Source organism: Arabidopsis lyrata, assembly GCF_000004255.2.
Source record: "Arabidopsis lyrata subsp. lyrata unplaced genomic scaffold ARALYscaffold_7, whole genome shotgun sequence".
Lineage (NCBI taxonomy): Eukaryota > Viridiplantae > Streptophyta > Magnoliopsida > Brassicales > Brassicaceae > Arabidopsis > Arabidopsis lyrata.
In genome coordinates this window covers 18289884-18305722 of record NW_003302549.1, presented here as the reverse complement: position 1 = coordinate 18305722, position 15839 = coordinate 18289884, and the positions used below count along the sequence as shown (strand labels likewise).

The following is a 15839-nucleotide window of genomic DNA, read 5'->3' as shown; positions in this document are numbered from 1 at the left end:
TTGGTTTTGTCTAATGAATCTGTGTCTTAATGTGACACCCGTTTTGAAACTAAGTTGGTTTTGTCGGTTTGATCGTGTCTCTCTTATGAATCTGGCTTCCTCTTCTTAGCATTCCATTGATTGTGTTTTTCATTTTTTTTTTTAGATTGTTTGGCACATTTTTCTCTTTTTGTTGACACTTGACAAGGGATGGTGAGGATACTAAGCAGACCAATGCTGATATGACTTGATGGTGGGGGTTTTTTTTCCTTTTTATACCTCTTCTTAGGCCTTGGAATTATGGCTTCAGTAGTTAGACTCTGATTATATTTTGTATCGTTGTGTGTTTCCCCAAACCAGGATCCACACAAGGTCGGACTCCATCATCAAAAGGTATATCCTTGATACCGATGTGGTTTTGATTTATACGTCCGTTTCCCTATTAGAGCAGTAATCATGATCCCTGATAGTTGATTCTTTGTGCATTAATGGATAGAACTTTGGTACTAGGAATTGACATTAATCTGATGCCACCTTAACATCTCTTGTCATTTTTCCAGTTTTAAGTGTTTTTGAGAGTCTAAATGTGTATTCTATAGATAATATCGCATGGTTTGTCAAGTTGCTCTTATATGCTTACTTTTTCTTCTTTCTGTTCACCATTATCGATATTGAAGCGAATCGCTAAAGTTCTTTGCTCAGCAACTTTGTGTTCATGACTTATATGCATACTACTTGTTCACTAAAAACATTTCTGATGAGCAACTTTTTGTTCATGACTTGTATGCATACATGTTTTTTCCCGTCATTCATGGCCAAAATTCATACTTACTAGGTGAGTACCTACGCTACCCGTGGGTTGGTTGTTTATAAAATTGTTAAAAAAACTTGCTTTTTCACTTATCAGGAAAATTTTAGTGCAGGCTTTCAATCCATCATTTATGGAAACAGCGTAATAACTTGGTCCATAATTAGGTCTCAATACCTCCCAGCACAATCTTCAATCTTATTTACAGAGAGGTACATAACATTATCACTGCAAGGCGTCACCGTAAGCGATTCCACAATCTGATGCAACTATGGATTTCATAAAACCCAGTTTTTATGTCTCCCAAATATTGAAATCTTGTTTTTATTTCTTTTTGCCAAGGCTTCAATGACCAAAGGCTTTCTCTGTAATGGCCAAACTTTTCATTCTTAATGATATTATTATTAACATATTTAGTAAAAAAAAAATTGTTAAAAAAAAATGCTTCTATACAATCTATACAAGTTGAAAAGTATAATCAGATCATACCCTACCTTGTTTCCATCAAGCTACAAAGAAAGGCCACAAACTTTTTCTACTCATAAAACCACATATACAAGCAAAAGAGATCATGACCTTGAATAATGCTCATGTGTTCATTTAGTCCTTAGGCTAAAGTTTCCCATTTGAGTTTCAGATATTGAGGCTATTATCTTAAAGCTCATTATTTATAGATCAAAACACTAATGATAGTCTTCACACATAAGAATATAATTTATTCACATGTATTAGCAATACAATTTATGTGATTGAGATGAGGATCATGTGAGAAGGAGCCGTAAGGATTACTCATACTGCTTCTATTGGTATCACTTAAGTCCAAGTTCATAAGTAGAATTCCAAACATCCCAGAGGTGAGGACCAAGCTGCATGTCGATGACTTGAAATATTTATAATTTTATTTTCAAAATTTGATAATACATAATCTAGAATCTAGATATATATTTAGTTAAAGTTTATACTAAATTACATATAAGTAAGTAAGAATCTCATTAAGGACCCTTATGATACGTCGCAACAAAATAAAATAAAAATTCAAATCAACATTTGATGAATGAATGGTATAAGAAATTTTTATACTGGGGCACGTGCCCTATGCAAGATTTGATAATTTTGAAGTTTATTGTGCAATTTGTATTGGAGATGAAAAAATTGGTTTGTTGTGCCCCATCTTCTATAATGATTTTTTCTAGTCAATTGGTTATTACTCGTTATTTTTACTATTTTCAAGTGATAAATATTTTTATTAGTTAACTTATTTTTCCTTTATCTTCTTCTTTACTTAACTGTTTGAAGGAATTACGTTAATATAAAGTACTACCAATGTTGATTAACACTTCAAAAAAAAAATTTCATTTACATGTCTTTTAAAAAATGTTCATATAGTATTTTATTTTTACACTTTATATGTTAATTATATTGTGCTCCGGGTTAATTATGCTTCTAGATCCGCCCTGTATAAGATTAGTAGAAATTTACTCTATAGGGACTCGAGATGTGTGCTCACATTTCTCCCACACCCAACATCTTCTCTTGGCTACCATTTTCCACATCGATATCCAGCTATCTCTTCCACTTGATTAAGTTTTTTTTTTTTAATTTTTTTTGTAGTCGTGCAAAACCACGCGCATCTGTAAGTAAATTTGTAACCAAAGTCAGATCATAGAATCGATTTTGACTAAAGCATATCATATTCAGAATCAGACTCATCACTTATGTGGAAGAAATGCAATCAAAGAAAATTTGTTTCTTTAGTTCACGATCTTACATGTACGTATGTGGTTGACTGATTATCTATCTTTGATTTTAATAACCCTGCAACGATATGATGGTCACACAAATAAACAACGATATGTTTATTCATATTAAGATCGTCGAATTTGCGTCATTGTTTACATTTACTAGACTAGGAAGAGGAACCGAATATGTTTCATGAGATTCGTTAAAGAGGAAAAATTATAACATGTGAAGGTAGAAAGCGAGAAGTAACGATTCGTCTTTGGCTCTATTCAATGTTTACATTAGGGTCTGAATTTGCTAGTGTGTAAAATTGCATAGGTGACATGTATTGTCATTGCTGCTCATCATTTACTCTTCCATCATTGTTGACATGTTTTGTCCCCAGACTTTAGTGTCAAGAGTAACAATCGTTTTCTTGAGTCATAGACGACCAAAAAAAAAAAAAAAAACAGTAATCAAGAACTAAGACCATCTCCAATGGTTAGACTCCCATGATGAGTCTTACCAATTTTTTAGTTTTAAATTTTGGAGATTTAAAAGTTAAGATACCCAAACTAAGTCTTAACAAATAATACTATGTCCAATAGTAAGACACTTTTCATGGATCTTAAGTTTTTTTTTTTTGAAAATAATGTTTGGTTAAAATGTAAGTAATTTGGTGTGTTATATCATGTGTTAAATGGGACAAAGTGTCATCATGTGTAAGACTTAGTGTCTAAAACAAAGATATATAATAGATTCAAAAATGAGAGAAAGTGTGATCAATGTGTTAAATGCAAAACAGAGATTTATTGGTGTTTATGTAATACAAATACAAATGAAATTTCTGTCATCTTCTTCTTCAAGAAGACCATCCTCGTCTTCTTCCATTGATCATTGGAGAATTGCTGCATCGTCTTCTTCCATTGATCATCCTGTTCTTCTTTTTCCACTAAACAACCATAATTAAAATTATGAAAATCAACAAAAATGAAACGTACGAACTTATGCAAGAAGGTGATGTGCCTTTAGTCAAGTGGTTAAGTCCATTTGACTCCACTTTCCCCACCGGAGTTCAACTCCACTAAATTGCATTATCCCGCGTAGTAGAGATTGGCTATGGATCGAGCTTTATCAATCCAAATATGTCAAAAATATAAAAAACTTATGCAAGTAAATCACACGAGTGAAATATAAAGGAACAAATTTAGGTCTCCAAATACATAATGTTTTCAATGTCATCCTGCCAAAGAGCCATTTGCAAACTGAATCCAAAAAACCCAAGACGCGGTAGAGGACTTATTTCGGATCTTCTTATTATTTTGTTAGTCTCCAAATCGTAATGAATAAAGGGTCTCGGTTCAGTCGGTATGACCATTGTCTTTACAAACATAACAAGACAGCGGTGATTCATGCCTACCATGCTAAACTCATCACCATGAACAAAATTCATAAGGGAAAGGGGCAAGACCAGAGTCTTCTTTGACCACTTCCCCACATCCTCCATAACCCACAGGTCGACGCTCCCATTAGAAGGAAGCCGGGAACACTCAAAAACAGCTAATTTGCCTCCGTAATTCATGAGACTAGCGCAAGTAGCATGCCAGATGATGCCAGCCTCAATGGGTAATTCAATCATATTGAAATCCTCAGAAGCCGAGTCAAAACTAATGACCACAGATACGTTCTTATCAATCCAAGCTGCATAATACAAAACATCAACATCGTTAAGGGGTATGCCACTGGAGTAAGGACGATGGGGATAAATGCGGCCTTGAGTGTTGCGCCAAGAAGCCCCAGGACCAAGAACCAACACTTGATGCTCAGATCTCACTACTCTCCCCTCATCCTCGCTCACCTCCCAAACTGTGCTAAGAACTTTGTATTCATCGTGAACAGAGTCGTGCAAAAAGGAGTTCCAAATATTGTCATTAGCTTCAGTCACAAGTCTTGATCTTATGACAGGCAAGGTCACGCGCTGCCTGGTGGTGAGGTTAAAGATTCGCAAACTTCTCCGAAGTCTGACACAAATCAAGCCCCTAAGAGGGTTCACAAAGTCGCCTCCCAATCCCGGCATGTTCAGAACTTGGTCGAGAACACAAACAGACGTATCCGAGAGATCATCATGAGTCGATGAAGATGTGAGGAATTTATACTGGCGCTTGTCTGCCTTGTCCACAAGAGACATGAGCATGCGTGGTCGTTTAGCCGATGCTGGGGATTCAAGGAAAAGTTTTGTAAAATAACGGGAGGCGATGAGGGAATACCAGAGCTGTGAGACGCCCATTAACCTCGTCACATGTTTCGCCTGCAGTTTCGCCAGGATCTTCATCAACAGATCTTCAGGGATATCGTCAAAGCTGATGGGTTTCGAATCGGGCTCGACCATGGCTCTTCTTCTTCTTTCGAAATCGTCTGCCTTCGACCTTACCTTCTTCTTCTTCTTCTTCTTCCTCAGACCTTTCACGGCGGCGAGAAGGAAAGAAAATCGTCCCATAGCTTTTGCTAGATCTGTTTCAGAGCCGCCGTGTTTATTTTTACTGTTGTTTGATTCCAAAGCACCGCAGACCACAAGTACAGCAGTTAGATATATCTCTTTACTTGTTTAATTCATTTACCCAAAATAAGTAGTAGAAAATATGAGCATTTACTTCTTTTTTTTCTTTTCTTTTTTCGGGTAATTATTTTCTCTTACGATTTTACAATTACGGAGGGATTTCTATATTTTTATTTCTCTACGGAAGGAAATACTCCATATTTTGTTTTTGTTTTTTTCTCTTGTTTATTCCAAAGCACTCCAGACTACAATTACAAACAATAGCATCTCTTTACTAAGACCATTAGTGGCAAATGTGTTTGTGTGGGTGTAAGTATTTTTTTAGTATTGTAATTTAAAACAAAAGAGAAAAGAAAAAGAGAAAGAAAGAGAGAGATAGAGAGAAAAAGTGTTACACCCGAGTGTAAACTTACATCCGGGTGTGAAGAGAGAGACAATTTTTTCGTTTTTTTAATACTTACACCCCAAGACTCACACCAACTTGCTTGCCCCACTGTCCATGCTCTAATAGTCTAATACAAATCATTTACCGAAAGTAAATAGAATTCTAGGCATTTAATTTTTTTTTCTTTTCTTTTTCTGGTAACTATTTTCTCTAACAATTACAATTACGAAGTATTTTTATTTCTTCTAAAAGAAAAAACTCCATGTTGGGGTCGGATCCCGTAATTCGGATCCGGCCCGGAGAGTTTAGGATTCAGGAAACGAAGTGGGCCGTCAGGCTAGCCCATATGGTGAAAAGCCCACTTAATTTCAAATCCAGCTCGAACGTAACGTCGGAATCTACGAAGTAATTGGAATGCGGGTTATACGGAATTCACAGATCGAGGAAGATTCGAAACGGAAATAATAATAAGGGCGTGATTCGCGGCTAGATTAGGGGAAACGGATTTCGACGATGTAATTATAAATAGGGGTTGTAAATCACTGTAACGGGGGGGACGATTTTCTTGAGCAATAAACGAGTACACATTTTTCACTCTTTCATTTTTCTTTTTGACGATTGCTACTCGAATTAGCAAGGCTAGACGACCCGATTTGCATCTTAAAATTCGTATTGCGGATTCCGACATCCACAATTTGGCGCTAGAAGGAGGGGATTTCTAGTCTTTTACTCCAGAATATCAATCGGAAAAAATGTCAGACGTAGCGGATCCGACTTCAGTCCTCAACGAGATCAAGAAGTTGCTTAAAGATCTGTCCGAGAAGACCGACCAGCAGCAGCTCGCCACCACTGCGTTGTCTGAGAAGCTTTCAGCATTTGAAGAGCAAAGCGGCAGCCAAATCGCAGTCCTCACGGCGAGTTGTTCCGAAATCAGGTCAGCCCATAATGCTTATGCGGATCGGGTTGATACAATTCTTGCAGGGACTTTGCGGACCAGCGGACTTCGCGGCCATTTGGACTTTAATGGTCCAAACGTTTCGGAGGTTCAAGATCCTAGACTCGTTTCCCCGAACAACGCGCTCCCATCTTCTTTGCCTCTTGGCTCTCAGAGTGAACTTGGAGATGGATCCCGTCAGGCTCAAGCACCTCCAAATTCGGCCGGCAGTCCTTTTGTTCCAGCCAGAACACCTCTCCCCATTCATCTTGGCAGCACCCCGCATCATCCTCAAACCGAGTCCCATCCGCCTCACCTTCCATTCAGCCCGGAAATCCAGAGCTTACAAAATCAGATTCGGGAAATGAGTTCTAGGGTTCACCAAGCCACCAGTTCGGCTCCCGAAGTCGATAGAGTGATCGAGGAGACGAGAAGGACTCCTTTTACTCCACGAATTGTAGCCCTGCGAATTCGAGACCAAAGGAAGGTAAAACTTCCGGGGTACGATGGTAAGGGAGATCCCAAAGAATTTTTAGCGTCTTTTCAGGTGACCGCAGGTCGGGTACATTTGGAGCCCAACGAAGTAGACGCAGGCTTATGCAAGCTCTTCGCCGAGAACCTATCCGGGCCGGCTTTGACCTGGTTTACTCAACTAGAAGAAGGATCGATCGATAGCTTCAAGCAACTATCCACTGCTTTCATCATGCAGTACGGATACTTCATCAAGAGCGATGTAACTGATGCCCAGCTATGGAACCTCTCACAGGGAGCCGGAGAACCGCTCCGGACTTACATCACCTCCTTTAAAGAGATTATGGTCCAGATCCCAAACCTGTCTGATTCCGCAGCAATTGCTGCACTCAAGAACGGTCTATGGCACGAATCCCGTTTCCGAGAAGAGTTGGTTGTTAACCGACCGGCCACTATTCAAGATGCCCTCCATCGGGCAACGAACTGGATAAACGCGGAAGAAGAGCGGGCCGCTCTAGCTAAAAAGTTCAAAGCAGCTCCGAAACCTGCTCAGCTTCTTCCTCAGAAGAAACCTGTTCAACCTGAAGCTCGGAAACCTGGAGCTGGCACATTCTCAGTGGATCGGGAGGAGCCAAAAGGTTCTACGAAGATTTCACCTGCGAAGCAATCTTTCTCACCTAAGAGCAAAAACGGCGCTTTCCCGAGTAACAAGTGGATTCGTGACCCAAACGCCTACTGCGAGATCCACAAAGTCAATGGGCATGCTACAAAAAATTGCAAGGCTCTAGGGAGGTTACTGGCTGCCAAGTTCGCATCCGGGGAAATAGCCGAAATCGATGTTTCGGAGCTCGAACCAACTCATCCGTCGGAACATACAGTAGCAGCAGAGGAACCGTCTCCTCCCAGCAAGAAAACCAAAACGATCTAGTCCCCTGATGTTCTTAAAGGACCGAAGAAGCAAATCCAGGTGATTATGGGGGGATCTAAGCTCTTTCGGGATTCCATAAGTGCAATCAAGCAACACGAACGGAGGGCAACCCCCCCGATTATCAAGAAGGCCAGGCTTACTGAGGAACAGTTACCCGAAGTAACATTCTCCGAAAGCGAAACCAGTCAACTTGACAAACCACACGATGACGCTCTGGTCATAACACTCGATATTGCGCATTGCGAAGTATCTCGGGTTCTCATCGATACTGGGAGTTCGGTGGATTTAATCTTCCTCGATACTTTGACAAGAATGGGGATATCGAAGCAAGATATAAGGGGGCCACCATCGCCTTTGGTTTCCTTTACTAGCGAAACTTCAATGTCATTAGGAACGATTATGCTCCCGGTATGCGCAGAAGGCATAGTCAAAATGACTGAGTTTACGGTGTTCGATCGTCCGGCTGCTTATAATGTTATCTTGGGAACACCCTGGATTTCGAGATGAAAGCAGTACCTTCAACGTATCATCAATGCTTGAAATTCCCTACGAACTCCGGAGTGAAGCAAATCCTGGGAAGTCAGCGAGCTGCGAGGATGTGTTACATGTCCAGTCATAAGCTTAAAATTCAATAGCAACCACAGCTCGAGGTGCCTGCAAATCCCGTCAAAAAAATAAGCAGTGACCTCGTGGAGCCAGTGGTAGTTAATGAGGAGTATCCAGATCAAACTGTGAAAATAGGAGCGGGATTAAGCGAAACACTCCGAGCCGAACTGATAACTTTCCTAAAAAGGAATCAAAAAACCTTCGCCTGGAAAATTGAGGAGATGACTGGGATCGATACAAAGGTCATTTCGCATGAGCTCAACATTGACCCGACTTTCAAACCAGTAAAACAAAAGCGCAGGAAACTCGGTCCGGACCGAGCCGAGGCGGTAAATGCCGAAGTTCAGCGCCTGCTCGATGCCGGTTTGATTCGCGAGGTCAAATATCCGGACTGGTTGGCGAACCCTGTTGTAGTCAAGAAGAAAAATGGGAAATGGCGGGTTTGCGTAGATTTTACCGATCTCAATAAAGCCTGTCCTAAAGATAGTTTCCCACTTCCGCACATCGACCGACTTGTGGAGTCAACTACGGGCCACGAAATGATGTCCTTTATGGATGCTTTTTCCGGGTATAATCAGATTTTGATGAATCCGGAAGATCAGGAAAAAACAGCTTTCATCACGGACCGTGGAACTTACTGTTATATAGTCATGCCGTTCGGGTTGAAAAATGCCGGAGCCACTTATCAACGGTTGGTGAATATGATGTTCAAAGATCTCCTCGGTAAAACGATGGAAGTGTATATTGACGATATGCTGGTAAAGTCAATATCAAGCACTTCGCATATTGAGCATCTAGAGCAGTGCTTCGCAATTTTGAATAAGTTCGGAATGAAGCTGAACCCGACCAAGTGCACTTTTGCAGTTCCTTCGGGAGAGTTTTTGGGTTACATTGTCACAGAGCGGGGAATCGAAGCTAATCTGCGACAGCTGAACGCTTTTCTGGCAATGACTTCGCCTCGTAACATCCGGGAAGTTCAGCGACTCACAGGGCGGATAGCAGCCTTGAACCGGTTCATCTCGAGGTCAACCGATAGGTGTCTTCCATTCTATGATCTGCTCCGAAAAGCAAACAAGAATTTCATCTGGGATGAGAATTGCGAAAAGGCTTTCAAAAATCTAAAAGATTATTTGTCCAAACCTCCTGTGTTAGCGAAACCCGAGTTCGGAGAAGAGCTTTTCTTGTACGTATCAGTTTCCGACAGCGCAGTAAGTGGAGTGTTAGTGCGATTGGATCGGAACGAGGAAAGACCGATTTTCTATGTAAGCAAGTCTTTTTCGGGAGCGGAGTCAAGATATCCGATGATAGAAAAGCTAGCTCTGGCAGTGATTACTTCGGCTCGGAAATTAAGACCGTATTTTCAATCTCATACGGTTATTATCCTAACCACGCAACCTTTAAGGGCAATTCTGCATAGTCCGAGTCAGTCAGGAAGATTGGTGAAATGGGCAATTGAGCTGAGCGAGTATGATATTCAGTTCCGAACAAGGACAAGCATGAAATCTCAAGTCCTCGCAGATTTTCTGGTCGAACTACCTCTGGTCTCCGAGGGGGCCAAAGAAAACGAAGGACCTTGGATACTTCATGTAGATGGCGCGTCCTCAAAACAGGGTTCCGGGATCGGTATCCGATTACAATCCCCGTATGGTGAGGTAATTGAACAGTCATTTTGTCTCGCATTTAATGCGTCGAATAACGAGGCGGAGTACGAGTCTCTCCTTGCAGGACTTCGTCTAACAGTTGGCATAGGTGTCGCAAAGTTACGGGCTTTTTGCGATTCGCAGCTCGTTGCTAATCAATTTTCCGGGGACTATGAAGCAAAAGATAGTAGAATGGAAGCTTACCTCGCTCAGGTTCAGGAATTGAGTAAAAAGTTTCTAAGTTTCGAACTCGCTAGAATTCCGCGAAGTGAGAACTCAGCGGCAGATGCGTTGGCGGCGTTGGCGTCGAGTTCCGAAGTAACAGTGAGCAGAATGATCCCTGTCGAAGTAATTGAACATCCCAGTATAGCCACCGGAGAGCTGAACTTCGTGACTACACGGTCTATGCAAAGAAGGATGAGTGTGGAACAAGAACCACAAAGGGTCGAGGAGACTGAGCAGAACTCCGAAGTAGAATCACCAATCGGAACACCGCTAAATCCGGAACCACTACCACCAGCGCTACCGCTTCCGGATTGGGGGGTAGACTGGCGGATACCCATCAGAGAATACATCCTTAATGGTACTCTCCCCACGGATAAGTGGGAGGCACGGAGACTGAAAGCTAAAAGTGCTCGTTTCTGCATTTCGAGCGACATCCTCTACAGAAGAAGCATCTCGGGTCCTGACATGATCTGTATTTTCGGACAGCAGGTCCGTACTGTGGTGAAAGAGATTCATGACGGAGTATGCGGAAATCACTCCGGAGGTCGCTCTTTGGCCTATAAAGTAAGAAAGTACGGATATTTCTGGCCCACATTAATCGCGGATTGCGAGGAGTATGCGCGGAAGTGAGAGCAGTGCCAGAAGCACGCACCTTCAATTCACCAACCCACCGAGCCATTATCATCAGTCTCTTCGCCTTATCCGTTTATGAAATGGTCTATGGATATTATTGGGCCCCTTCATGTTTCTACGCGCGGGGTGAAATTTGTCCTGGTTCTTACCGATTATTTCTCGAAGTGGGTAGAAGCGGCAGCCTACGTAAACATAACTCAGGTTCAAGTTCGCAAATTCATTTGGCAGGACATCATTTGTAGGCACGGTTTGCCATACGAGATCGTTACTGATAACGGACCTCAATTCATTTCGCGGCAATTCGAATCTTTCTGCGAAGAATGGCAAATCAGACTCAGTCGATCAACGCCTCGTTACCCGCAGGGTAATGGTCAAGCTGAAGCAATGAACAAAACTGTTTTGTCCACTTTGAAGAAAAAACTTAAGTCGCACAAAGGAGCTTGGTTTAATGAATTACAAAGTGTTCTCTGGGCAATTCGCACTACTCCTAGGCGTGCAACAGGTGAAACACCATTTTCATTAGTTTATGGAATGGAGGCTGTAATCCCTGCTGAAATATTTGTGCCAAGTCCGAGACGGATGAATAACCCGCAGAACGAGGCAGCAAATAGCGAACTGATGGTTGACGTTATTGATACCATTGAGGAGCGGCGAGATCGAGCTTTGATTCGAATGCAAAATTACAAGAATGCCGCGGCTCGATACTATAATTCGACTGTCCGAAGTCGACACTTCGGCGTTGGAACCTTGGTATTGCGAAAAGTTCAGCAAAATACTACCGAAGATGGAGCTGGAAAGCTAGGTATTAACTGGGAAGGTCCTTATCGAATTACTCAGGTAGTTCGCAACGGAGTTTATCGTCTGGAGAACATGGACGGAAAAGCAGTTCGGAGAGCTTGGAATTCCATTCATTTGAAGAGATACTTTATTTAATCATATTATTTCTATTGTAAATCGAACTACGACAGACTTGATCCCCACCTTTGGGTACGTAGGCAGCTCGGACCTCGAGTGCAGTCTCTAAATCAATAAAATATTTACATTGTTGAAACAGTCTAAATATTCAAAGCCGAGATATATCTCGCAACTCGTAAAACCGAGAGTAATCTCGTAATTCGCTCTTCGCAAACCGAAAAGTTTATTTTCGTACTATTTAAAGATTCTTTTCATCCGAGCTCAGTGCTCGAATGGACGGATCTTTATCTCTAAAAACAAACGGAGATTTTTCTTCTAAACAATTTTTAAGTATATTTACTTAAAAGAACAGCTGGTTCAACACAGTTCAATTCGGACTTCGATGTCCAAGTCTCGTGCCATGTTTCTTGAAAACCGAAAGTACTTCAAATGTATTTCGTTTTCCTTTATGAACTTCTTGTCTGACTTGCGTTAGCAAAAAGATTTTCAGGAAGGAAATAGCTTAAGTTTTTAAAATCCAAAAGATACGGGAAACAAAAGCAAAAGGTTCTGATTAAAAACAAAAGGGGGGGCCATTAAAGCCATAACAACCCCGGAAATTAAATCAAGGATTTTTAGGCTTCGGGATCCTGTTGTCGCTTTTCCTCCGACCCCTGGGCTGTTTTGAGCTCGGACATGATACCTTTGTTGGAACCGAACTCGTCGATTGCAAGTTCCTCCTCGGTATATGGACCTTCAGGTGCCGATTCGGGAGGAGTGGCAACAAAGAGATGTGCAAACTCATCAGGACGAGGCTTGAGAGCGTTTATCTTGTTAACTTTGGCCTCCGCATCCGCTTCATCTTTCTTCACAGACTCCAGCTCGGCATCAATATCCGGGATCTCGCCTCTCTTAAGCTCCTCAAGAAGCTCCCGATTTGCTCTAGTCTCCGCAGCTCGGTTGCTAATTGACTCATTCTCACACAGGGCTTTCAGGTAAATCTCATGCTTTGAGATCAAGCCACTGTAGTGTTCTCGGAGTTTCTTTCGCTCGTCCTTCCTTGCTGCTGCGAGCTCTTCGTCCCGTTTTTCCGCAGCAACTTTGCACCATTCCTCACTTCGCTTGACTTCGGCCTCCAGCGAAGTTATCTTGTCACATGCCTCAAGGTACATGTTCTTTCCGGTCTTCAGTTTCACCGACAGATCCGTGTTAACTACATCAAGATGGTTACAGCGAGCTTCGGCACTCAGCATCCGTTCCCGGATATCGTTGGCCTTCGCCACGGCTTTAGCATTCTCCTCCTCCATCTCTTTCATTTGACGGATCTCTTCTTCGAGTTCAGCAACTCGAGTCCTAAGGCTGTCAAGCTCGTTCACGGGGAAGAGCTGGCTCTCGTGACAAGAAAAGGTGGTGTTGTATTCGAGCATAATCTATCGAGATGAAAAGAAACCTTTAGATCAAGCGAAACGAGCTGAAGTAAGAATTAAAGGAAGTACCTCTCCAAGTTTGTCGGCGAAGCGAAAGTAATTCGCCCTGTTGACTTCTTTTAGCTCGCTGAAGGCCGGGATCCTCATCCCAGCCGGAGCGAAGTTCCTCATGAAATCAGCTGGAGACTTCGGAGGGGCTGATTGAAAATTTTATAGGGAATCAATATGAATGATTCGTGCTTTACAAGAAGAATCGAAAAAACAATATAGGATTACCTATTGGAATAGGGATTTCTTGACGACCAGATTCCCGATTCTCTGAGTCTCGTGAAGGTAAGACCATAACTTGAACGGGAGGTTCGGACAGCGGAGTCCCCTGGGAAGTGTCCTTAGCTCCTTGGCTAGCAGTCCCGGCATCTTCGGGAGGATTCACATCGACATTCGTGTTAGAACGACTTTTGCGATGAAGAGGAAGAACATCTGAGTCCTCGCTCTTGCGTTTCCTCGAGGAAGTTGCAGTTGGTCCTCCATCAGAACACTCTTTTTCCCGAGATGATCGGGAGGAACGGGAATCCGAAATTCGGACTATCTCTTTACCAGCAGACTCCTTTACTTGCTCTTGACGATCAGAAGTCTTCGACTCAGATGCCGGCATAACAGAGCCGGAAGTCCTTCCTTTCCCAGATGCGGATCTGGACTTTCCCTCCTCCAGGGCCTTCACCATTCTGGCCTTATCTTCTTTTTCTCTTGCCTCCCTAACCTTTTCCCTCTCTTTTTGGAGCCTCTTCTCTTCGCGGTAGGAAACTGGAGACATGTTTCTATCGATGATGGGAGAAGTGTGAGGTGGAGAAGAGGTAATAAGGTCGGAGCGATTGCGGACACGGCAGCACGAGTTCCGAATTCTTTCACAAGTAAAGAGTTCCCACGCGAGGTCACTTTGATTGCAAATCCTGATGAACTGTTCTGCAAAGGTATGGGAGACCGGTGTCTTCGGAAGTTTAACTGCAAAAACAAAAAGGATTATTTCACCGAGGAGCGAAGTCAAGAAATAAAATGCAGTAAATCCCTAAAAATCATCTAACCAGGACGACGTGTCCAGTCCCGAACAAAAAATCCTGCATTTGGACCGTAGGTGAACTCGTCCACAGGAATGAAGAAATACGACTTCCTCCACTTCTCATCTTTTTCAGGAAAGTCTCCGAAGACCCTGAAATGACTCCTCGGGCTAAGGAAGAAGGTTCCCGGGGTTCGCCCCTTCTTCATTGTGTAGAGATGAAAAATGTCGGATAGCGTAATTCGGTATCCATTCTCCTCTGCAAGAGTCTGGAGGCATAGTACTATCCGAACTACGTTCGGGCAAAGCTGAGGCAAAGCGATCCCCAGTTCGTGCATAAGTTCTATCAGAAGCTCCGGTAAAGGAAAGGAAAGGCCGCATTCCGAAAAGAATATTTCGAAGGCGCAACAGTGATCAGTAGGAGGAGATTCAGGAGACTCTCTGGGCTCCGGAGCTATCAGTTTAACTTGTCGAGGGATACCGCAGCTGCCTTTCATCAGAGCTAGTTTCCTGTCGTCGAGTTCCGAGGAAAAGTATTTCCCGAACTCATCTTCGAGGATGAAAGATTCATTTCGGACCTTCTTACTCTTCTTCGGAGCCATAACACGAAATTGAAAATTCTAAAGATGAAAAAAGATCTGGCAAGAAATGAATCGAGAAACCCTCAAGAACACTGATGAAGATCTTCGCCGAAAACCCAGGAGGTGAAGATCTTGACGGAGAGTATTCTTCAGATAACGGAGGAGAGCCACCGGAATTCGAAGGAGTACGGCGGAGGAACGGCAATTGACGGGAGTTTCTTCACACCTAACGGTTGAAAATCTAAAAGATCTTCAGATCTATGGCCTAAACCTAGCGGAAAGCAGATGCTAAGAGAAATCTATTTCTAAAAATCTAATCGGATTCAAGAAATTCAGAGCGAAAAACAAAAACAGTCGGAGAATTTAAGAGTAAGGAGGAGAGGGATACCTTTAAATAAACGGACGACAGAAGTGGATCGTGGGTATTGAAGGCGAGGTACAGAACCCGAAGGGTCCAGTCCTATATATAGAGCGTTTTGGCGGGAAAGTGAAAACCCTAGGATCTCGAAGCGTCGCCTCGTTCCCGAGAAGAATCTCTCGGTTGGCGGGAAAACCCTAGGATCTTGAAGCGTCAACTCGGACACGGAAAAATCCCGAGATTAACGGAATTTATGTCGAGTTTCCTTTGTTACAAGATTTTCAATATCATAAGTATCCCGAAGCATACACTTCGGAATACTTGGGGGGCAAACTGTTGGGGTCGGATCCCGTAATTTGGATCCGGCCCGGAGAGTTTAGGATTCAGGAAACGAAGTGGGCCGTCAGGCTAGCCCATATGGTGAAAAGCCCACTTAATTTCAAATCCAGCTCGAACGTAACGTCGGAATCTACGAAGTAATTGGAATGCGGGTTATACGGAATTCACAGATCGAGGAAGATTCGAAACGGAAATAATAATAAGGGCGTGATTCGCGGCTAGATTAGGGGAAACGGATTTCGACGATGTAATTATAAATAGGGGTTGTAAATCACTGTAACGGGGGGGACGATTTTCTTGA

General features: G+C 42.6%; 2 protein-coding genes across 2 annotated transcripts; both read right to left on the bottom strand.

Moving 5' to 3' along the window:
* Window positions 1-3294: 3294 nt before the first annotated feature.
* On the bottom strand, window positions 3295-5253 carry LOC9304491 (putative F-box protein At3g52320). Its single transcript, XM_021017362.1, has one exon. The coding sequence runs from the start codon at window positions 5001-5003 to the stop codon at window positions 3714-3716; it is 1290 nt and encodes a 429-aa protein (XP_020873021.1). The 5' UTR covers window positions 5004-5253; the 3' UTR covers window positions 3295-3713.
* A 7161-nt stretch (window positions 5254-12414) lies between these two features.
* Window positions 12415-14862, bottom strand: LOC110226521 (meiosis-specific protein ASY2-like). The gene is made up of 4 exons (XM_021018459.1): window positions 14289-14862; window positions 13483-14208; window positions 13276-13403; window positions 12415-13209 (listed from the first exon to the last, which is right to left on the bottom strand). The coding sequence occupies exons 1-4, from the start codon at window positions 14860-14862 to the stop codon at window positions 12415-12417; spliced, it is 2223 nt and encodes a 740-aa protein (XP_020874118.1).
* Window positions 14863-15839: the final 977 nt, after the last annotated feature.